The 25557-nt window shown below is 39.7% G+C and overlaps 1 protein-coding gene across 1 annotated transcript in view; it reads right to left on the bottom strand.

Annotated features, from left to right (window-relative positions):
- The window catches only part of frem2a (FRAS1 related extracellular matrix 2a), a 73802-nt gene that overhangs the window by 42251 nt on the left and 5994 nt on the right, over window positions 1-25557 (bottom strand). Inside the window, exons 2-4 of the mRNA XM_046040803.1 lie at window positions 23762-23851; window positions 11634-11780; window positions 823-1053 (exon numbers count right to left, since the gene is read on the bottom strand). Coding sequence (XP_045896759.1) covers window positions 823-1053; window positions 11634-11780; window positions 23762-23851 — 468 coding nt within the window. The remainder of the gene's footprint in view (window positions 1-822; window positions 1054-11633; window positions 11781-23761; window positions 23852-25557) is intronic.

Raw genomic sequence — 25557 nt, 5'->3', positions numbered from 1 at the left:
TCGCTTGATTGTCGTTGCTCCTTACCCGGTGCCACCTCTACGTCCAGGCTCTCGTGTTCCTTGTTTTTTCTCATTTTCCCTGCATTTTGTCGCTCCAGTCACTAACCCTGTCTTTCTGTCTGTTTTCCCTCCCAGGTTCACTCACCCTCGTCATCCGTTCAGTCGGCTGGGCTCATCCTCCGGTCCTCACCTCTCGGGCTTCCTCCACGGCGCCCTCCCTGCTCCTCGCCTCACCACCCGTGCCTCGCCTGTTCTACGGTCCTCCGTGCCCGCGTCCCTTGGCGTCCACCTCTCCTCCCTCACCTCTTCCTTAGCCCCCTCCGTGAACCCTCAATAAAACCTCCTTCCCTCTGAGTGTTGCGTTTGGGTCCTTTCTGTCCCGTCTCCTAACATTAAGTGTCTCGTCACACCCCTACTATGGATACATGTGGGGCAATACTTTAATGTTGCAGGTGGTAACGGCGGGGCTCATTGATATACTCCTGGATAGCTTAATCTATAACATTACTTCATAATATATAAGTTGATTATATTTTGAATTAATCATTTGAATCTGCAAAATAATTAGTAAATAAAGCTGTCAGATAAATGTATTGAAAAGTTGTGAAAGTGAGTGAAAAGTTAAATATTTCAAAATCTGGGGGAGTATTATTAAGTAGCATAAAATAGAAATACTCAAGTAAAGTAGCTAGTAAGTACAGTACTCGAACTTGAAGTACGTGTTACTTTGCACCACTGATTATCCCCGTGAAAGAATATTCAGCCGCCTTACCCTACAAGTATTCATGAGTGCAGGATTTAATGTACATGAGTGGTACTGACCGTCACTAGGATCCAGGATCTCAACTGTTGCTGTGGCAGGGAACTCCATCACTCCCATCACCGGCTCCGATAGCAAAATCTGGAAGGTCTCCGCCTGCTCGTACTTCCCATCAGTCAGTATCCGAACCCGCCATGTGGCTCTGGTCTGTCCAGGGTTGAACTGGACCTGCCTCTGGGACTTGCCCTTGAAATCTTCCTCCTTTTTTGCACTACCATCCTGGGTGCCAATGCCTGAGAGATACAGATAGTAGTAAATGTAAAAAAAAAAATGGAAATGAAGGCAGAGCAGGACATATGGTTAAAAAATAAGACAGACAGGAAGAAGTGGAGACAAAACAAAGAAAGCCATGAAAAGGTGACATGCAGGAGAGAGAAACAGATGAATAACAGATTAGATATTCACACCCTTTAATGTTGTTCAGTGAGTGGTGAGAAAAAAAGAGTGTTGCATCTATTTTTCTTCACTGATCACTTACAGGGCTTCAGGAATGTGTGAAATGAATTTGTGACTGAAGCATTTAAATAAGCATATTTCACCTTACTGAAATGGATTAGTTACAATGATTATTTCCCAAGGGTTATGTATGCATGTGAGTGTGTGTGTGTGTGTTTGTGTGTCACCTCCTTTTCTGTTTTAATGTCTCATTCATTAATAATAGGTCTTTCATGTGAACCCATTTTTCAATGATCCACCTAACATTCCATACTTATCGAAACATCATGTAGGAGCGGTAAATGGTAACACGTGGGTTTTACATCAAACACACATCATGGAAACCCAGGTGGCATAAGCCATACAATAATGTATTGTGGTGTATAACATATGTGCATTTGATGCATAACAGTTTAAAATAGCACTGTAGCAGCTGGACAGAGGGTCAGTGACCTAAGGGGAGAGTAGTGATTGGTGGTTATGTAGGGAGTGAACCCTTCTATAGAATTTGACCTCTAACCCTTGTTTTGTTACCTCAGAATAGTACTAAACCCCTCTAACATGCACCTAAAACACACCCTATATAAGCGATGTTTGACGTACAGAAAGACAAAGTGGCCATCGGGCTGGGTCACTCTCCAAGCTGCTGCAGAGCTTGTAATTGATGCTGAACTCCTTGATGTAATAAACTTTTATGATCAAGAACAGTGTCAAGCGGATTTCATCTCAACACATCATTGCAGAATTATTGTTCGGACACCACAGTATTACATTTGGAAATATGCTGTTTATTTCCCTTTGTCTACATTCACACTGCCTCATGAGAACAAGGTGAGCAGAGAGCCATACCAGGCTGATGCATGTGCCTGTAAATAACAAGGATTTGTTTCCTTTTCTTTCTGAAAAGCCTGCACAGACAGAAAAAAAAAGTGACAAACACATGCAGATGAGTCTGGATACATTAGATCATACACACAATAAGATCTGAGAGGTGAGCATTGTACGCAAAAATTTAAGCTAGAAATTAGCATACACGTAGCAATACAAACGCTCACCTCAGTCGCACTCATTAATTTTATTGTACCTGTGAGGACCCTCTGTGATTATATTCATTTCCAAACCCCAACATGAGTGTAGAAAAATGTGACTTTGAAAGATTGTTATAAATGTTTGTTGGTGTTATGCCTTGCATTTGTGGCTATTTTTGTTTTTGCCAAGAGCGACTGGAGAAATATTCTGGAGAGTAAATTGAGAATGCGTTTGTTTGAGGGCCTATTTTTCAGCCGTATACCAAAACAAAAAAAATATTTATAGATATAAAAAAATATTTTTCTCTAGACTCACTGTTTTAAACCAATTTCAAGTCCAGAGAAACCAATTGTTTCACTGATGGTCACCACAGACCAACCATAACACAATGCAGCATCTCACATTAGACCTGATCTGCAGCCAGAAGCACATTAAATATAACATTCATTCACTTAATTTTGTCAACAACGCTGCACGGCACACCAAGGCATGGTTATCTCTCAAGTTTCTCTGTTTCTCTGCTTTTTCTCAACAGGAACAGCTAATGATGCTGCTATTGCTCACTGCAGCTGAACTAATGCAACACGAAAAATTTACTTCTCTGGGGGCTTTTGAAAGTCTGGGAAATCTAAGGCATGACTAATCGAAGTTCAGTCAGGACAACTCTTGGTTGACTTGTTTGGCTGCTGTGTGGCCCTGTCAGCTTAACCCGGGTAAGGTTTTCTTAGATAACGGTCGAACAAAGCTGGTTGGCACAAGTAGGTAAAACAAGCATGTGAATTAACAACACTTCGTCATGAAATGGCTGCATTCTTCTGATTATATTTCATCAGACAGTACAGTGAAAATACCATCAATATTGAACAACCAACCTTCTGATAAGTGGGCAACAACTCTACCACGCCACCCCCAGATAGCCTCCTATGTACAAGGGTTTTGGTTGGTTGGTTGGTTAGAGATAATAACCAATAAACTATCTTTAGGCTGTGCCACCAGCATCAGAAGTTTGTGGGTGTGGGTGTGGGTGTGGGTGTAGGTGTGGGTGTGTGTGTGTGTGCCTTAAACTTGTAGACATACTGCGTATGAACAATTATACCAAATAGGTGCTAACGATCACCAATTCAATATGTACGTTGAAAGACAATGATTAACTGAAACAGAAAGAGCTGTGTAGCAGGAATACAACCTGGTGAGTAACAGCCAAACTCAGCTAACAAGGTGAGGCTGCTGAAGACAGTTCACTGTCAACAGTCATATACCATGGAAAGACTGAGTACAGCAACAAGACACAAAGTAGTTTTACTGCATCAGCAAGGTCTCTACCAGGCAGAAATATCAAGGCAGACAGGGGTTTCCAGATGTGCTGTCCAAGCTCTTTTGAGAAGCACAAAGAAACACACAACGTTGAGGACCGTAGTTACAGCGGTCGGCCAAAGAAACTTACTGCAGCAGATCAGAATAAGTCCAGCAGTCAAGTCATTAGGACAACAGTATATTCACTGTAAAAAGGAGATCAAAGAGACCTGGAAGTGATGGTATGGCCCCCACAGAGCCCATCAGATCTCAACATTATCGTGTCTGTCTGGTAATACTTGAAGAGAGAAGCAACTGAGACTGCCTAAATGCACAGAAGGCCAGTGGGTAGTTCTCCAAGATGTGAGTGTACCTAGAAGAATTGATGCTGCATTGAAGGCAAAGGGTGGTCACACCAAATATTGATTTCATTTAGATTTTAATTCTGTTCATTCACTTTGCATTTTGTTAATTAATAAATATAATCTATTAACACCTATTCTTGATTTTAACGCCCATTTTTGACCTAAAACTTTTGCACAGTACTGTACGTCCAAACACTGAGGATTATGGATGTAAATATAAACACAGGTATTCTTATGATTAAATATACGGTATACTGTATATAGTCCAATCATGTACATTAACTTCATTATTTTTATTATCTATATATTACACGTCTTAACTTTATAACAGCTAGATATCATCCTTACAATGTCAGTCCTGATGGATTCGGTGACACTTGCAGTTGCTGATGAGAAGGGTACACACATACATGTTTCACTCAACATGACATGTGCTTTAAAAAAATAGGGTTGATACATTGAAGGATTATAACTTGAAGTCGAAAGAAATAGATCTTATCTTTTAATCCTGATGATCAGTTCATCCACATCAAATACACACAGACAAAAACCTGCCTTTAAGTGAGAAGTGTTGATCTTAAAAGGGTTAGCCTCATTGCACCAGCCTTGCTGGACTCCCTGCAGGGAAGAGACACGCTTTTCCTGGGGTCGCAATGGGGTTCCTTCTCAGCAGGTGCAGGTATACCCACCAGAGGGCCTTTTGATCTCTACGGTGCTGTTCCTTAGAGCTACAGTCCCTTGTGTTTGTTTCTCCGTAACACACACACACAAACTCACAGATACAAGGAGTTGCTCACAAACACACACAGATTCTGTTTATATTTGCAAACTTTCGTTTCTTTTGTTCTGTGTTATACTTTATTTCACTTTTGGAAGCAAATACTGCGGTAAGCTGATTTTGACTGAATGCAAAATATAGAATTCATCACAAAATGTATGACTACTGGTACATTCATGCTCATTATTCCATAAAGGTCCTTTCACGTCAAGGCAGCTGAGGTGGAGGTCTGTAGAAAAGAGGTTCAGGGGGGGGGAAAGTTTATACTCTCTCCTGGTGAAATAAAATTATCTCTCCATCCCTCTTGCTTAGCAACAATAATGAGGCTGGGATAGTCTCACATGAGATTAACCTGGCAAATGTAGACCTTGTTAATAATCCTCCATTAATTTCAGTGAGCAAAGACAGACCAGAAAAGGGCAGAGCAGAAAGGAAAAAAAAGTCTTCAAAGATTGAGGTTTGAGTTATATGAGAATTCAATTCCATCTTGTTTCCCTATGGGGTTCCATGTATCATACAGCAAAGAAGATAGGAACGGAAAAGAAAGGAAAGGAAATGAAATGAAAGGAATGATGTGGAGAGGATGAGGACTTCAGAGTGGAGGGTCTCATGAAGGGAATAGAGCAAGACGATGTGACAAAGACAAGACAGAGAAGAACTAGCAAAGATACACCACGATGGATAACAAACAAATACAGGATACACACAAGGAAGTGGGGAAATAGAATACAGAGCAAAAATAAACAGTGAATGAGTGCTGCACTGGAGTGAGATAGAGAGGAGGGAAGAAGGTAGATACAGTATAAGACGAATGACAAATGGAGAGTTGGTGGAGGAAGGATATAAAACAGCCTATGGCACAGACCCAGGGCTCTAAGGCGGTAAGGGATCAGAAAGAAGAGAGTTGGTGTCTTTGATGAGGAAAAGCAGGTTTGTTGCAAAAAGTCCAAACGCTCTCCACGGCGAGATGAAGCCAGGAGAGATTACGGATGAAAAGCAAAGAAGGTGAAGCAGGTGAAGTGGGTTGACAAGTCAGTGGAACAGTGTCACAGGAGATAGGAAAGAAATGACAGAACTCAATTAGAAAAGACGACTCAGCAGGCGAGGAAGAGGGCACGTGTCCATGAAGCATTAAGCTGAAAGTTGATATCTTAGTTGTGTCTGGATTTTTTTTCATTAGATTGAGAAAGTGAGGTATAATCTTGAAAACAGTGGTAGACGAATCCAATCTGATCCCCATGCTCTCCCGCCCTGTTCTGCCCGAGCTCTGCTTTGCGGGGGTATCTTTGAACCTTGATCTTATCCTCCTTCACTGATCCTCTATGTCCTGTTGTGATGGAGTATGTATAACAGGTCTCCTCCACCGCCGTCTGGCACCACAGCCCTGTCTAATCTCATATAATCTATCCATCTATCTGCAAGTACAGTCTCTACTTCTGTTACAAATGCCTAGGTGTGTTTAATTTCTTTTTATATTTATAGGATTTTTTCCATTTACAGCTCAGGTTTTGATGTGATCTTAAAATTTTGGTTACTATACTCCCATATCTGCTATTAACATTAACCTCAAACACAGATAAATTGAATACGTTAGGACTAGACTGTTGGTAGGACAAAACAAGCACACGAATCACGTCATCTTGGGCTGTGGAAAATTGTGAAGGGCATTTTCAACTATTTTCTGTCATTTTATTGACCAAACTTCCCTCCAACTGATTATGTGTTTCACTGCTCAAGACCAGACAGAAGACAGAAAACCTTCAAAAGGATTTGCAACTAAATATTATTTGTGATTATTTTCTCCACATTTATGACTATTTTCTGTGCCCTAAAATTGGCAGTAGCATGTGTAAACATGTTTGCAGTTCCTACATTGCTCATCTGATGTTGGTTTTAAAAAAAAGATGAGAGTTGACACTTTAACCTCATAGTTATTGTTTTATTTAAAGTATTCTTTGCTGGAAATTATGTCTCTGTCAGAAAGTTTTTGGTAACGCAAATACATTTATATCTGGTGGGGATCTCTGGTACTGCCCTAGAATGGTTTTCATCCTACCTGTCGAATAGGAAGTTTTGCGTGTCTGTAAACAACTATGTCGTTCTGTCCAGTTAAATATGGTGTGCCTCAGGGGTTGGTCTTAGGACCCATTTTGTTTTCCTTTTATCTGCTTCCCCTTGGACATATTATCCATGAACATGGTATTTCTTTTCATATTTATGCTGATGACACACAAATATACTTGCCCGTCAGATCCACAGACCCTGGAATGCTGAGTTCACTTAACAACTGCCTTAAAAAAGTTAAGTTAAAAAATGGATGTCAAATAATTTCCTCCAGCTGAACTCAGACAAAAGAGAAATCCTGGTCATCGGGTCCCAGCAGATGGCAAAACAAATACTGCCATCTGCTGGTTCCCTAGTAAATCACATTAAGCCTGTGGCAAAGAACCTTCGTGTTTGGTTTGATAGTAATTTAAATTTCGAGCAGCACCCACAAAGCTTGTTCAATCATGTTTTTATCAACTTAGAAATATAGTTAAAATTCGATCTATGTTAACTTTTAAGGACACCGAGACCATTTTACACGCCTTCATCTCATCACGCCTGTATTATTGCAACAGCCTTTTCACCTGTTTAACCCAAAAATCTACTGATCGACTACAGACTGTCCAGAACTCAGCTGCCAGGCTTTTAACTAGAACAAAGAAATATGACCACATTACTCCTATTTTAGCTTCATTACATTTTATTGATCACTTTTAAAGCTCTTCATGGCCTCTCGCCTTGTTATATTTCTGACCTTTTAGTCCCATACACACCAGCACGTACCTTGAGATCCTCGGGCAGAGGTCTGTTGTCTGTTCCAGAGTCTCGACTGAAAACTAAAGGGGACAGAGCGTTTGCTGTCAGGGCCCCGAGGCTCTGGAACAGCCTGCCCGAGGAAATCAGGTCGGCTGAGTCAGTGAACTCTTTTAAGTCCCTCCTTAAAACATACTTTTATAGGAGAGCCTTTCCCGATCTTATTTGACTTTATTTTATCCCTTTTATTTTATTCTATTTTACTAATTTTATATTTATCTTAAACGTATATTTTAGTCTTTTCAATGTTTTCTTGCTTTTATCTTGTATTGTTTTTGTATTATTGTCTTTTGGGTATTATTGTCTTTACACTTGTTAAAGCACTTTGTTAAAGCACTTGTTGTTGTTTTGTTTTCTCTACAAAGATTATTATTATTATTATTATTATTATTATATAAAATACACAGGTGTTTATCTGTTTGGTATATGATTTTTTGGAGGTTTTTGAGAGTTTTGATGTTGCCATTGCAGCTTTGATTTTGACCTTAAAAGTTAACATCCTATTTCAAAATGATATCTCAAATGTTTCTGATGTTTTGTCCATCCCCTGTAAATCAAAATTATAAAAGCAGTCACTCAATTAAGTTGTATTCCAACTCGAGTGGCATCAGCAGCATGTGTCAGCTAAAATAGCCAGTCCTTTGACCAACCTTTAATAGCCAGTCAAGTGCATCTTTCTATCACACTGTAAAAGTATGAACTTCGGCAACAAGAAAACTCTCAAAAGTCATTCAGACTCGAGCCAAACACATGAAAGCTAAATGAGCAAAGAGGAACACAAGCAGAGCCCCAACAGCACTGACTCTTAATGAGATATTTGCTGAACAGCGACACAAACTACAGCCATAACATTTCAATTGACACCAAGCATCAATCAATGTACCATTACTGTGGCACTATTGTATTGGATTGCATTACATTGTGGAGTGTTCCTGCTATTTTGTCCACCTCAAGTATGTTGTCACTCTGTTATTGGTTCCTTCGGTTCATTCGTCTGTTCACCGGTGCAGCAAATTGAAATCCATGAAGGTTATTAGACTTTGAACGGTTTCTGTTTTTCATTCTGTGTTGCCCTCTCGACATATTTCATCATCAGCACCTGAACAGATCCACACTGGACATATAGACACACGTAGTGGACTTTGAATGGGGATGAGGGGGGATGCCACCCCCCTCGTTAGTAAAATGACCAATGTGAGTCCCCCTTGTTAACCTGCCATGTCCCCTCTCTATCCCCCAGAGAGTGCAGGGGCAGAGGGGTTGTTTAGTGGAATACGTTAGTCTGACTCATCTGACTCATTGATCCTTTATCTGACTGAGGTTTGTCACAAGTTAGAATCTATAGCACCGACCACGGTTCTGAAATATCAGCAGCCTAATTTCACTGTGTACTGATGAATGCATGGCTATGTGAATGGTGCTGAAGTATGACAGATTTGTAATTTGCTTTTTCTATCAGTCTCGCCCCTTCTTGTCTTGGATCTATAATATTCTCTAAACTATATTCTATACATATTCAGTTATATACTATATTGTAGCCTATATACTCTATAGAGCAGTGTCACCTTCATAATCAAAGTGAGAAATGGCAACGTGTAGTTGTGGGGTGTTCCCACTGGGCCACTGACTGGATACACGGGCATGTAGAAATACGGACTTGCAAGCATACATACAAATTTTAAGACAAAATACTGTTGTCAGAGTAACTTAGGTTAGTTTAGACACTGTTTTCTTAAGGTTACAAATTAATATTCCTTCTCTTTAATCTTCCTTCAAACCATGCACTCAGCTCAACATCTTACGTTAAATGTTAAGCTACGTCGGCCTACATTGATGCAGTTCAGTTCCACGTCGACATACCATGTTATACTTTCATTCAGAGAGAGGGCTTTATGTGTATGTTTTGTGTGTGTGGTCAGAGATAACCAGGTTTTCACACACCTTGTCAGAACGCAAGCTTTCATGTCTGTCCAAGAGATACACTCAAAACCTTCCTGAGAGGACTCGCGTATGCACACACCAGCACTCAAACAGGCAGATAAGTCTTAAAGCTTCCATAAACTGCTTCGGTGTGATGCTAACACCTGACCCAACGATTAACAGGGATCAGAATGAAGATGAGAGGTGGAAGAGAGTAAAAGCTGCTTACAGCTGCTGCTTCTCTCAGAGGGAACACGCTGAAGCATGACAAAGTAAGGGCTAAGAGGAGCATTGGGGGACAACATCATCATCATCCATTTAACCTTTTAACCTGTACAAACATTTAATCATAAGCACATAACTGTGCTGCTGTTTCTGACAAAAAAATCACCTCCATCTGCTGGTCAAAAAGCTTATTAAAAACACTGGCAATGATGTTTGTGTTTCTGGCTGGATTTGAGAAGTTTTCTGCCCACTGTGTTGTCTGCCTCCTCTTTTTTTATACATGATGAGCGTTGCAGCCGGCATAATGCTCACTTTATTTTTAAGTTTGCTGATGATTCACTTATTGTCAGTCTCCTAGACAGAGGCAAAATGTTCCTGGTGTCACTGTTAAATGCTGTGACATGACATTTTACACCCTAATATGGCTAAAAGGCTAAAAGTAGCCATTCTTTCGCTACCTAAGGCAAGGGTAAAACTACCTTAGATTGATTTTAAGAGCAAAACAGGTCTAATTTGGAACAAAATGTAACAGCAGCACTTATTCTTCTCAGAAAATTGACACATTTTCCTAAGACTATGATGAGCATGTTTCACAAAATCTACAGTACACGAAGTCCCTTTCCTAAGTAAAAATGTGAATGTAGCGTTGTATTTGGTCTGATCTTCATTTAATGATCTCAATCTCATCCCCATTCTTTCTTTTACACTGTAGTTTAGAGTCCTGACTTCACAAACATCAACTGACAAATTGGCTCCATATAATTTTTATTGCTTTTTGACTTGTACTTGTGTTGATGCCTATTTCATCTCCTCTCTAAGACAAATAAAGCTGGACCTTGAACATCAAGGAAAATGGTGAGTTGCTTTTCAAGCAGTCTTGTGGCAAACTACTTTTCTTGACTTTGTTTTCCTGTATGTGCTGGTAAATCAAGAGTTACCAAAGGATACCACACTGACCTTACAGCTATCTCATCTAGCCTCTTCCACAACAAAAAAATTACTTTTGCAAACTCTAAAATGGCTCAAGGCCAAACAAATAGACTTGGCTTAGAGGATAAGTCTGCTTATAGTGTGTGCTGAAAAGAAAATGTAGTAATTGCTTTTTGGCGTCAACTTTCAGAGATTCTGTTTGGTCTGTGTATTGGAGAGCAGCACTCCAAGTGAATGGGAGGCACATAAAGCTCTGTAGTGAAGCAAATGACAAAACTGTATGCACTATCAAAAATTAAAGAAGCAAAAAAGGTGTGGGTTGGGTGTTATTACCTGAATTCCATAACGTTTTGATGTTATTTTCCGTGCTCCTTTTATTTTATGCTTGTTACATAGAAAAAAGAATGCAGAACTGACAAAAATCAGATAGAAAAGGACAAAGTAAGAGATTTTCAATCTGACAGACAGAACCAGGATTAAGAGGCTATAGCCACACTTGCAGCTCTGTGAGGCTGTATTTGCAAATTAGCACAAAACACAGAGCACAGCTGAGGCTGATGGCAATGTTGTTGGTTTTGAAGCATCTGGTTCAAAAACAAAATATTGGACAAATCTAAATTCTAACCTGATGATGGCACTAGAAGAATCACCATCTGCAAATTTACATTTCCCCTTGTTGAGACATTTCACGCAAAAACTAAAACTGTTAAAGTCATGGTGGTGCTAGAGGAAAGTCAGGGGATCACCAAAGTATTTAGGATTTATTATCTGAGGACCATAAATGTCTGCACCAAATGTTGTGGCAGCCCATCTGGCAGCTGTTGTGATATTTCAGTCTGCTCCAAAGTGGTGGAGCGATTGACCCATTGACAGACCAAAATAGCCATCTCTAGAGCCACACTAGCGCGGTGCAGCAGAAGCACAAAACATGTCCTTTTGGATCAGAAAGGAAGAGAGACAGAAAGACAAACACACTAACCAATGAAAGATGTCTCTCCCAGGTAGCCTCTTCGCCTGAGGACCACCTCCAGGAACTTGTCCTCCTCATCCATCACGTAGTACTCTTTCTCTAGAGAGATCCAGGTCCAGTCCAGACGGAACTGCTGTCCCTTGAGCTTGTTCCCACCTGGACATAATGCATAAGAACATAAATACATTTTGTTACTCCTGACTGTAAATATAATATTTTTTCAGCCTATTTTCTTTTTGGTAAGGTTTCATTTAAAAACAAAGTCTTTCATTATCAGTTTATGCAAGTGTCAACATACTGTTTACTAAGATCTCTGTGGAAATAACTTATGGTGGGGGGCTGGGTCTGTGCTTTTTTATTTCTCTGACTGAGTTCAAAATTCTATAAAAACTGGAAAGGAAACTATCAGGGGATATTCTTTGACCCAAGGGGCAATTACTGTAAAACTGTAATGAAGAAATAGTGTTTTCATTATCCCACAACATCTGCTGCAGAATATTTACAGATTCATAAAAAATAAACCGCACACTAACGTTCTTTATCCAACAGTTAATCTTTTCATGTGCTCTATAATTGTTTTTGCCTTCATCAAACTGCAGTTTCCTTTCGTCTCGCCTGTGCAAAAATAGCACATCATCCTGAGGATTTGAGCGTGCAAGCCAATCAGTGTTATTAAGGAAGGGTTTGCAGTGTAAATGGTCTTGTTAGTGCTAGGCTAATACTCAATAGCTGCCACTTCAACAAGCGGACAGGAAGGATGCTGCTTTGTGTGGCTAATTTACCCACCTGCAGGGGAAAAGACTGAGTTCTGCAATAATGAAAGGAAATAATGAGAGAACATTGTAAAACTGAAATAAAAGAAGTGGAGGAGGAAACCTTTCCTTTCTTCTGCTTTTGTCCAGTGCTGAACACTAACTCACAACATTCCTGTGAGAGCTAAACTAAATGTCTGTGTGTGTGTGTGTGTGTGTGTGTGTGTGTGTGTGTGTGTGTGTGTGTGTGTGTGTGTGTGTGTGTGTGTGCGTGCGTGTGTGTGTGTTTTATTGGCAGAGGGGAATGCAGAGGTGGATGACTGTTTGTGCAAATGTTATGTGTAGGCTGTCAGAAAGGAAATCTCATTTAGCGCTATTGAGGACGATTTAAAAACCTGTTTCTCGCAAGTCATTTATGCCTCTTAAATGCTGGGGCTGTTATAAGCACACACACACAGGATAGCACTTCACCTCCATCATCATAGAGGTCAGCAAGGCAGCACATGTTCAAACCTCCGTGTGCAAAAAAAGGTGACTACTCTGTGACTTATCCTGCACTCTGACACCCTGAGAACAGATCTAATATGAGTACTCCCTATCATGATCAATAAAATAGCATAAATAGTATCACAAGGACTGGAGATGATACTCTCCATCCCCACAACATGCAGGTTCAGCTCTCTGTTAAATAATAAAGCTCCAACATGGTATGCCAACATGGTGCTAAAACGCAGCAGAGGTGAAAAGTTCAGTACTTCCTGGATTGGCAGACATAGCTAGAATATGCCAAGGTGAGAAGACAGCTAATGTTATCAGAGCTTATGTATCCTCCCAAAAGCCAAGTTCAGGCTTCACTTAGCCAGCTGAAGTATAAAATCACACACACACACATGGAAACACACACAACTCTTCAATTCACTTCACTGCAACCTTGACTTTCATCCCAGTTCCCTGATAGTAAATACAGCATAAGCTGCCCGAAATCTTACTGTGTGTGTGTGTGTGTTTGTTTGTTTGTTCATGTTTATGTGTGTAACTAGTCCTTCTGTGTGACCTCTCACTGAAGGTGAGGGTCTATGCATGGCGAATAGGGATCTGAGTCAGTGGGCTTCAGGCTGTCTCATTCCTCCAGCCTTTAAGAAGGATAAAAGAGCTCTCACATGTGCTGACCATCCAAAAAAACATAACAGCTTTGAAATCATCCTCAATAGAGCTTCACTTAAGACGCTCTTTCAAAGGCTCGCCAACAAAAACTCACCACAAGGTTTTTTTTTACTCTTTTGAACCAATTAGGGATTATAGTTTCTGTGCAGAAAATTTTGAGGATCAGGTATAACTCTGAGAAATATGCCGAGAAAAACTTTGATGCTACAGTTTTGACGCTGGCTTGTGATGTAGGATCTACTTTGTGGAAGAAGCACTGACACTGTTGAGTCTGAAGAGACTATTTTATAATCATAAATGGTTCAAATCAAAAGACATGTCACTGTGACATCGTCAGCTGCGTGTATTCACATTCTGATGTAAGTAAACATTGTGCTGCACAATGCCATCATGTAAACCATCATATCTAGTTTGGGTCTTGGTTTCAGACAATATATATTCAGCTCACTACTCACATGATCTAGTTGAGTCTCAATTATATGGTCATGTGTTGAAGATTAGTAAATTTAGCCACTTTTATCTTATTGTTTTGGTTTCTTAGGTTCACTCTTAATGCTCTCATTAAATTTACTTTCTTTTGACCCCAATATACACTACCTGTCCAACAACAAACAGTGCTGATTAGGTAGTGTACCAACCAGCAGGTGAACAAATTTGAACATCGAGCAAGCTGAACATCCACACACATTTCTCAGAAGATACTGGAAGCCTAACCAGAGCCTTATGGGCAAATTGAAAACCGGATTATTTCTAATGTGGCCAGACACACGACTCTAAATGAATGCTTATGTTGCTGCTTGCCTGCTGGATTAAGATAGGCAATTGTTTGCTACAATGTCAGCCACAACATTTTATAGGAAAATAATCTCTTTTAGTGTATTTTGGGAGTGGAGGGGGTGGGGGGTAATGTTTGATATAACTTTTCAAAAATTTCCTGATGGATGGCCTTGACAGAGACATCGGTGTGTACAGCCAAAATGAAATGCAGCAGTGCAATTACAGATCAAATAAGACGTAGGCTGTTAAAATCAAAACAAATTAAGTGCCACTTATATTTCCTTTCAAATAATTCCGCCCCTCTCTTTTCTCTCTGACCTTGTCTTTGTTAAGATATGTAGATCCTTAACCCCAAAAAGGAAACCTTCCATGGAGATACAATCATTCATTTAAAAAACACATCAAAACATGTGCTACTGACCTTCACATAGGCCTGAGTGCTCTGTTTCTGGATATGCTGCTAGGCACCAGCCATGATTCTCACCCTTTGGGCTTAGGGAGAGGATTGATTCTTTCGAGTCATTAAACTTGAAGCTTTGTAAAACCTTGTAAAGCCATGTGAGTGACTGTTTAAGTCGAATTGGAATGGAAAGTTATTTTGGATTTTGTAAAGCAGAAGCTGTTATCAAATTCTTGATCTGATTCTGACTTGAGTAAAGTCCACAGGCCTTCCATACATGTTCTCTTTGGATCAGCTTAAGAAAAAACTGAAAGCAGGAGATATCTCTGAACATCAGCAATATTGGGTGCCTCATCTAATGTTTCTTGGATTAAAATGGATGAAAATCGAATCACACTAACTATTACAAAGTTGTTGTGTTTCTTTTTCATATAGAATGATAGTCATACTGACAGCCTAGTAAGCACCACTTGCTTGCACAGGCTTTTCTTAGCACAAAGCAATAACCACCATTATTACACCCACCAACCAAATCACCATTACAACCACTTTACTGGGTTTTGTAGCTCAGCTATGATTGTAGGTTACTGTTTGTCACTAAGTGAAGAGTGTCCACTTGATGCGTTACACAATATGTTAAAATGTCTTTTGTGCTGTACGTTACATGCTGCAGACCCAGAAAATTAATTTAAATAAAGAAATCAGACAATAAATAAATAAATAAAACAGTCTGTCAGTGGCCACCACTAGGCAATTTTACTGGCTTAAATTCAAAACAAGTGTGAGATTAAGCTTTTAGCTTCAGTCTTAAAAAAACAGGGCTGTCTTGACTTTCAGCTGTGTGTATGTACTGTACATGTCTGCATGTCTGAGACCAAAATCAAAGGAAATTTTTCACAGTAAGACGATGCCGTCTGCTGCTCAGTACATCTATTCTGCTGCTGGCGGTGCGGCCCTTCCCTCACTGTTACGTCTCCATCTGCCTTCTGTACTCCTTTGTATATGGGTCCCCAACTCCCAGTGCAAACGGCAACCAAACAGCTATACGCAACCAACAAACCCAGAGATCTCTCTCACCATGGAAAGTGTTTGAAAAAACATTGGACTAGAAAGTAATTGCTAAATCTGCTATTTATTCAGTTGGCAATGTGTACTTTTTTACAAAGCACGTAGCATGTGAAGTGCTGCGACACTCGTTCTGCTAAAATAGACAACCTTAAAATCATTTTTCAGCAGTAATAGGAGCCCACACACCATCCATCTGACAGGAGTGCCTCTTTACATACGTTTTGATGGTTGACGAAATACAAATATCTCACTCCCCTTCGGGTTGTTTCAATAACTTTTAGTTTATCCAGACAGATGTGTGATATTGTACTAATATTGGCAGGCTTTGCATGTGTGCAACTAGTCACAAAGGGGATCACGAAGATTCTGATAGGTTCTGCACTCAGCTGTTTCTTTCTTCTACAAGGAGGGTGTGTGTGTGGCCTTACATATATCCGACTGAAAGTTCAGGTGTTTAAGCAGCACCCTAATCCAGTGTCTGTTTGTGTGTGTGTAATATGTGTGTCTCCCACTACAGTTACACTTTGCCCAAGGCTATCAGCATGATAGTGGATAACTCCTGAGGTGTGGTGAGATATCAGTAGGCTGACCAGGAATTCATGGCCCTGGGCAAACACAAGTATTTAAAATGCTGCTCAACTCAAGGGCAAGTTAAAGCCAAATGTGCATGGGTTTTTTTGTTGTTAATTTACCAGGATCAAGTACACTTTTACATATGTGTGGGTAATTATTTCCACTTGTCACTATTTGATGAATCACATCACAGGGTGTCAAAGCAAATGTCAAACAAATCTGCTATTATATACTGTATATGTGACTGCACATGTGTGCCTGTGGGCAACAGAGGAAGTGAAGTGTACATACATTCCCCCCCATCCCATCCTAAGGAGATAAAAGTTGTGTGCAACAGAATGATGTTTCCTCCCTAAATTCAATAGCCATCAGGCACGACTGTGCAGCAGAAACACCTTAAGCAACCTTGCACACAAAACCATTAGAAACTGACATTTGGGGCACTCCTTTGAAGTTCTTGTGATACACTTAATGACCGTGAGTTTTTTCTGCTGATGTCTACAAAGACAGCCGTGTGCGACCCTGGGCATAGCTTAAAGGGAGAAGGCTTGAGGACAAAGAAATGGTGGCTTCCTTCAGGTGTATGTGTGTCTGCAGTTGTACGGTTGTGTGTGTGTGTGTGTGTGTGTGTGTGTGTGTGTGTGTGTGTGTGTATACATACGGCTTTATCTGTGTGAAAGCGCCTACATGTCTGTGTCAGATGAATGATAACACCTAAAAGCAATTGTTCTCCTGCAGGATTTTGGGGTGGTGGGATGAAAGAGGCATAACTGCAGCACACCTCTCACTCCAGCTTCAGCACCGGTCTCCCCATGCCACCGATATAATATTTATCAGAGGGATGGGTTAATGTATCTCAGGACGGTTACTGGAACTCTTGAGAGCAAACTATCTGAGCACAGATGATAAACTAGCTACTGAAATCTCTGGTTTCTCCTTCCCACTTTTTTCCCTCTGCTCTTATCGTCTCCTCTTAAAACACAGTTTTATTTTGCCAGAAAATATAAATTTTTACTTCAGTGAATTTCCTAATCTTTACTTTAAGATGTATGGTTTTTATTAAACGGTTCCAAAATATAAATAATAAAGCAGAGCTCAGAACAGCTCACCAGTTGTGTACTTTTATATTGCTGTGTGAACAGAAGAAATATATATCACTTTACAATAAAAGATCACATTACTTTCTAATGCTTGTGTGGTTTAAATATAAATCAAAGGTCCATTAAGATCCATTAAAATAAAATAGCAGGAAACACAGATGGTAAGGATAAGAAATAAAGACAGTAAAACAAAGAAAAAAAAAAAAAGTAAAAGAAAATTAGATTCTATGTGAGCTGGAATTGTCACTTTCCTACAGTTTCATCTTGTATATAGAAAATCATACGCAGCATAAAACGGAGGGAGGACGGGGTGAAAATGAAATGAAGAAAATAAACTGCTAAAATAAAAAAAGAGTAAAGTAACTGTGTCAAAAAAAATAACAGAAAAACTAAAGACGAGAAAAGAGAAAATCCAATGCCGATAATTGGGAGCAAAGTATTCACATCCTCAAAAATGTAAATATAACATTTCAGTGGCAAAATAAATGTTGAAAACAGTTTTTTGTTTATTCTTGAGATTAGAGGGTGTTTGGTCATGCTTGTGTGTTTACATGCCGAGCATCGTCTGTCAAGCATAGAGAAATACAGAATCAAAGATGATTAGCATGATGAAAAATCCCTTCACGTCTCTCAACTAGTCTCACTCTGTCATCTCAACGCCTTAATGAGATGCAGATCATCGCACGCGACATTCGCAACTGCAGAATGTGGTGTAATCCTACAACGGAGAGATCCATCAGCACCAACAATGACAGACAAACATGGCAGGCGAGGACAGACAGCAAGGGTGTGACAGTAAAAGCAAATCCTGACGCCTAAGACAGAGTCAACACTCTGTACAATAAACCACAGCATACTTTGGTATTAAACTCAGCGAGACAGTAAAATATTGAAGACTGTACCTCGAGAGGAAAAGAGGGCATTAATAGGCAGTGAGACAGACAAAAAGAACACTTAAAGAACGAAATGTATAATGAAGATGGATGCTGAGCAGAGTAAAAGAATGGGAAATTAATAAAACACTTCCAACAAGATCTAAAACTGTCAGTGTGAGAAGGTAGAGATGAAGAGGATAAAGATAGGAGAGTTGGGCCCAGGCAGACTTGAGTGACAGTAAATTCCTGAATGCACACAGATAAAGAGAATCCTCTCCTAAAGCCAAGGGACGTGTTAGTGTGTGTGTGTGTGTGTGTGTGTGTGTGTGTGTGTGTGTGTGTGTCAGGCTGTGCTGCATGCTGATGTATTACTTTGCAATTCTGCCCTAATCAGTAAACGTCGCTGGATGGGTTAACAACAACCAAAAGGTCAAGGGATTAACCTGCTCCATTTGTGGCAATGGTGACAGCCAGTTTGAGTAATTGTTTGGTTTTAAGTTCTTTCACATGTAACAGCTTCCAGGTAAGATGTATTAAAAGAGAATTGGCAAAAGTTAGTAGCACATCAAATGTGTTTCATCTTTGGGGGAAATAAATGGCAGAAGATCTAGACATCTAAAACTGGATTAACTCATTTACATTCAGTGTTCATGGCTTCACTTTCTGAGCCAAGACATAATCAGATGCTATGAGTCATTCTGCTATTGAGTTAGAGTGTAAAGGTTATTACAGAAGCAGTTTAAAATTGACTCATTCATTTAATTTTTTTCCCTGACTAATTTCTTTCATCCATTAGAAAGAAAGTCTGTATGTACATTAATAATGTTCTGCGTGTCGCATTTAACAGAGATGAGGGCGACACAAGGAGGTCACTTCATCTGAAGTGTTGCCACTGCTTTTATGAAAAAAAGGGCTTTTGAAGAGAGAAGAAAGTCACAGTGGCACCACAGATCCACACCCAATCATACATCATGCACAAACAAGACTGATGATAAAGAACTGGTGCCCTTGCAGAATAGTATGTTGTTATCATTATCATCTTCTAACACTAATGAGGGAAAAGTTACACATAAAGTATTTTGTTACATTCAAGAGATGTTTGTGAATGCATGTAATGTGTATTGTGTGCAGTGAAATGCGGATGAAATGAGGGTCACAAAAAAAAACAAACATGTTTTCTCACTCCTCTGCTGCATTTAGCCATGTAGAGAGCTTTGGTTTTATTTGCTCAGATTATAAAATATCCATCTCTGAGATTTCTGCTGCGACCCAAACACAATAGAGGTGAATGGAAGTTGTTTTTTGTGGCGCTAACAGCAATGAGACATCTAAAAAATTAATCGGCAACATCTTTTTCCGGACGTTCTGGTTACTGTGGATTATCCAGAGATCTCGCTGTGATCTGTGGATATGAACTACTGACAGTGAGATCTGTGGGTGATCCGGAATAATCACGTTGCTTGGATGGATATGTTGCTGTTGATTTTTATGAAATTTTGTTTTTAGTGTGATGAGCGTCACAAATTAAATTCCATGACCTTTTGAGTAGAACTGAAACACTTTGTCGTGATTCAAAAACTGACATCTGTTTGGTGTCTTCTTGAACTAGAGCATCTGCAGATTATTCCTTACCCGATATGTTATTATCAATTTAAGTTAGGCATAATACGAGATAAATTAATCTACATTTTTGTAGCTGGGAAGGACGAGTGAGTGAGATTTAACTCTTCTTGGTTTGGGTGGGTAGTGGAGGGTCGGGAGGGGTTTTATTTTGTGTTACAACAAAATGTTCTAAACAAATAATGTTTAAATTCAGAAATTTGGATTTATTGTTTCCTTATTAAGTTCAAACCGTTAGGATACTCGGTTACATTATACTATTATGCATCTTAAAGTGAACTGAGACTATACTATACAAAAACACTTTTATCAAAGCACGGCATACATCTATGTAAGAAAAATTACACTATGCTACTCAAAACTTTCTCCCCTTCATTCCACTACTCTCATGCCTGGGAGCTGGACACAGCCTGCCCTGCAGTCCCAGTTCTCCAGCCACATGTTCCCAGACATATCTGGCAGAGATCTGCACTCTGCTGAGTGTACTCGTTTTTCATTTCTGTTGTTTTCTGCTACTCCATTATAGCTACCCGTACATCCCACAGCCGAAGAGATGCTTGGGAAAGATGCCGTGTTCCAACCCATTACCAGTTAACTATAGTTATCCCAGCTGGTCTTAACCTGAGACAGAGGGTGCTTCCTGCCTTTCTTCCCCTGTAGATGAGCCTGTAATAGGGTCACGTAATTACCAGTGGCTGCCTCGGAGCTCTGCCCAGCTCAAACGCCCAGGGCTCTCATTACCCACAATGCTGCCTGGGCTCTTAAATATCAAACACCTCTTTGTCCTGGAGGCCCGACTGCACCTTAGCCTACGGTTACCCCTCTGTGCTCTGCTGTGCATGCATGTGTGGGATTGTTTGCGTGAATGTGTACCAGTGCACATCTGGATCAGTGTTTTAACAATTATCTTATTATTGTCCGTCCTTTGCAAATTCTATATCCAGAATCAGTTTGCAGTAACACAAACTCTCCCGAGAGGGGAGGAGACCCAAGTAGATCCATTAAACTTATGGACTGATTGAATATAAACTTCTTTTGAAAGCCTCAGGCCTTTTTATGTGACACAGACTGTTTTTACACAAGCACTGACAATCAATTAGTCAATATTTCTCCTTTCATGTGCATAAAGGAACTGTTCTTCTTAGCACATTCTTATAAGCGCATTAGCAGCATGGTATGAAAAACACTTCTGAAAAATGGGTCTACGGCTAATTCACAAAACCATTAGTTCATGTTTTTAGATAAAAAAGTGTGCAATACATGATTTTCTTTTTGTGTGATGTGGAGAGCACATTTCATTTTTGGTTGTCGGTGGTTAAGGCTAACAGTAGTCTTAAAGTGAAGGAGAGAATCATTATCTTAACAGGACTGTTATATCCCATTGTGACTAAAGAACCACTGATGCACAAAATAACCTTGAAAAGTGACCCATAATCTCGATATTATGTTTTAACTTAACACTAGATGATACACAGTCTTGTAGTCCTGTGATTCACTGAGAAAAATGTTATTAAGCCGAGTTTCTGAATGTGAATCTAAGAATTTCTCTGCCAAGTCAATTCAATTCAAATTCTCCAATGATGGGAGGTTTACTCAATACATCAATTTTTCCGAGTGCTTACTCTTTAATACAGTAACATCATATCTGTACGGGAGGAAAATCAACAGACTGAGAGAGATGGGGTGTTGTGGGCTGGGAGTTGTGGCTCCTTATGACACTTAACAATGTGAAGGTTTTATAAAAGCGTTCATTGTGGGCACTTATTTTACTTAAATAAAAATTTAAAAATTACTTAAATAAATATGAAATCCAGACATCTGTATGACTTATATCATTCCATGTGCCCGCCGGGTTTAGGCCCAAAACTTGCCGGTGACAGGTTGGGCTCAGACAGAATGAGGCTGTTTTTATGTATATATCCATTAACTAATGAAAATTTAGAGATTTAGAATTATATTTTAAAACATTAAAATTAGCAGGTCATTTCCTGTTTTCTCTCACAGACTCACACACTATAAGCTGCAAGTAAAGTGCACATCACAGAAAAAGGTGTTAAAATGAAAAAAGGGCCCTATATATTAATTGCTATTTTGTTATCTTTATTTCAGTTTTGATCTTACATTATGTTATTTATTCGTTTTGATAATAATTTTAACTATATTAAATGCACAACGTAGTTCAATTTAGCTTGTAATAAACTATTTAAATTATCAATATTTAAAAAAAAAACATTTTAAGCAAAAATCCACTTAGAGGTCGGGCTTGGGCCCAAAACTGCTGTTGTGGTTCAGGCTTGGTTCGGGCTCAGACAGAATTTATTTGGTCTGGGCCTGATTTTTTGGGAAACAATGAGGAAATGTGCTTCTAACAAGACTAAGATAATGGAAGTTTTAGTATTTGCAACATGTCCCACTTGTTTGTGCTTCCACTCTGTGTTGTGTGTTCTTTGAAATATGGTTACTTCATTAATGATCATTTTTGTTCTAGTATTACAATATTTGAATTCCTTTCCAGAGCTTGCTGATCTCGGACAAATGCAACCGCCTCTCACTCCCAGTTGCTGATTGCTTAACTGGCGGCTGGGTTCGTAAATGGATGCTAATTTCATATACATTGCAAGCAGACATATAAAACGAAATGCACTGAATTTTAAGTGGCAGTTACATATGCATAAATCAGGAACTGAATGGCTTGAGGTGCTCAAGTTAGTCATAACAGAGTATTTTAAACATAAAAATTAAAGCATATTATTTTCTTCAAACTGAAAGCACTCATTGCGCTGTAGGAGATGTAGGAGAGTTGTCCTAACCTTCTAGAGGCAAACAGCTGAAATACAGACATAAGGACAGTTTAGACAATGTTCTCTATGCTGACCAAAAAACCCATGAGAAATCAGCTTTGCATCAAGACAAAATATACAGTAATATTACTTGACATGTCTTGCAGTCATATTCACACATTACAGACGCAGTCTCATTAAATCATTGACCTGTGAAAATGATGTGTGTTAATCTCAGCACCATAAAAATAAGTTTCCTATCTTTGATGAACCTGGAAGTCTCATCAGTTCACCGGTAAGCTAATATGATGTAGCATCATTTGCAGTACACAGATACAGGAAAAAGGCCCATCTGTCGGCCTATGCAGATTTGTCAGAAATTAATATTCTGACCCACAACTGCACTGCTGCTCTGAATGGCAGATCACTTTATTGGCAAATCCTGAATCAAATGAAGTCAGCGCAAATATCAGTCACCTCATGCATGTGATGCTGACAGAGAATGGCTTCCATTTAGCCCAGTGATTATGAATGAAAATAACAGAAATATAAAAAATATTCTTTAATGAACTGCTTGTAAAATATACCAAGAACCATTTACAAAATTAAACTGACTAGAAGGTCCATCACAGTCATGAGTTGTGAGTTACTGTGTGAGTAATGAGTGATTCTTTGAACCCAGGCAACTCCTGCAGAAGCTCAGAGAGGAGAGGAGAGATACAGATTCACCTGAAGAGATGTGTCTAAAGGTTATAGAGACTGCACCATACACAAAAGTGACAGGTTACACTAATTTATATCTATCAACCATCCGTCCATCGTCAACCGCTTATTCTGCATACAGGGTCAAGGGGTATCTATCTATCTATCTATCCACCCACTATCTGTATCTATCTGTATCTATCAACATTCTGTTGAAATGTCAATTGGCAACATATTCGGGACCTTTCTGCTTGTGCAGTCTGCGTGCATGAAAAAAGTGGCTTAAATCTCAATGCAATTATAAAGATAAAATGGTGAAATCTTACCGTTATCCTCAACGAAGAAATGGAAGAGATCAGATGTAGCATTTTCCTCATTCCGTAACACATAGCAGATTTTCAGGTCATCAATATCAGCTGTAACAGGAAAGTGACTTTAGATTTTTGGAATGATAGATCAGGTATAAAAATCAGGATTGGGGAAAAAAAAAACTTTACTTTGCTATTATGGTAAAAACCCTGTTACCTCAAAACCAACAAAGGAAAAACAACAAAAAAGAAAATCAAACTGACAAGCAAACAACAGCTAATGTTTTTATTTAATTAATGAGGGAAAGTAAATGAGGGCCACTCTGCATTTGAAGCTGAAGGGTTACACTGTCATGTCAATGTGAGATGATACATGAGGAGCATTTTAACAATCACCTTGCTCCAACTTAAATCAAGGTGACAAGCTAAAATATAAATTGTATATTGAAGTGATTTGACCTAGTCAAGATTAAAAATATATATTTATGAAACAATCTGCATTTTAAGATAAAAAAAAACCTTCATGTGAAGTTTCATGCTGGCAACAGAAATAACCTCAAACACACTTTGAAGTTGAATTATGGCTTTATGGCTTGTTCAAACACTCTCTCTGTCAAATAATTGTTCAAAGATGGAAGCTGTCCTGCTTTAGCACCATATCAGCTACAGTAACAGCAGGTCTCTAGTACCACACTGATTCAGTTCCTTATCAGCACTCAGCATGAACAATTTTCTACCAGAGAAAGCATTCTCAAAGTCATGCATCCGTAATCCAGGACGATAAGGCCACAACCTCAAATCCAAGACAACTAGAGCTAAACCAAGAGAAAATGCTTAAATCCTGAACCTGCCAGCTCTTCTGTCAACAGCCCGAGAACCAGGTGACAGTGGATCTTTTAATGACAGGCGAGGTTAAGAATGTTAAGAACAGGATTGCGGCAGGCACCTACACTTCCACAGCTGTTTTCCTAACTTCTCTGAATTACAGGGCTCTGCCAGTTTGTTTTTTTCTCCACCATTCTCCAAAAACATCTATTACAGTGCAGAAAAATCATCAAGACTGTGAAAGGGCTTGGCCCCTGCGAACCACCTCCTTCAATAATAGATGTGGGAGGAAGGAGGTTCATAAAAGTATAAACCCCTGACTCCTGGCTGGGATGCTTCTTAAACCTCTTAGGTGGCTTCCTGTCATTGCTGCCTCTCCTTCTTCCTTATTTTCACATTAGTGAGTATCAATCTGATGGTACAGGAGAGGCAGCAAGAAAAGGAGTGTTCTCTGGAGTGCTGTGACGCAGCCTTGAACCAGACGACCTTGCAAATATAAAGTCAACACTATGAACAAGGGGCACAATGTTGATCAAATATTTAAAGAGACTGCCTCAAGGGATGTGCCCTGGAAATGGGATGAGTAAATAAAGAGCAAGGGATTGTCTCTTTCACCTGACTGATTCTTCTGACGAGCCTGTTTGCTCTCTCTCAGTCATTCTCTCACGCCCCTTTGCTCATTCTTTATTTCTCTCATGCCACCTACACCTCCCCCCTTCTCCCCTTTTCTCCTGCCTCCTTTGCACTCTTCCACTTTGCGTGCTCTCTCTGCCCCTCTTCTGCCCCTTTGCCTCTCTTTCTCACTGCACTCTTGTTTCATCTGTGCCCTTTTTTTTCAGACTGCAGCCGCACAGTGGTTGTCAGAAGTGTCCGTCTCCTGCAGACTGAAAAGCTCTTTTTCACGCTTTGTTCTCAGCCCCTGTTTGTGCTTATGCCAAGCTGTGGCATGAGCAGGTGAATTTTCTTACTTGTCCATTTAATTGCCTCAG

Source organism: Micropterus dolomieu, linkage group LG23 (assembly GCF_021292245.1).
Source record: "Micropterus dolomieu isolate WLL.071019.BEF.003 ecotype Adirondacks linkage group LG23, ASM2129224v1, whole genome shotgun sequence".
NCBI lineage: Eukaryota > Metazoa > Chordata > Actinopteri > Centrarchiformes > Centrarchidae > Micropterus > Micropterus dolomieu.
Note: the sequence above shows the minus strand (reverse complement) of the source record. Positions and strands in the feature narration are given on the sequence as shown.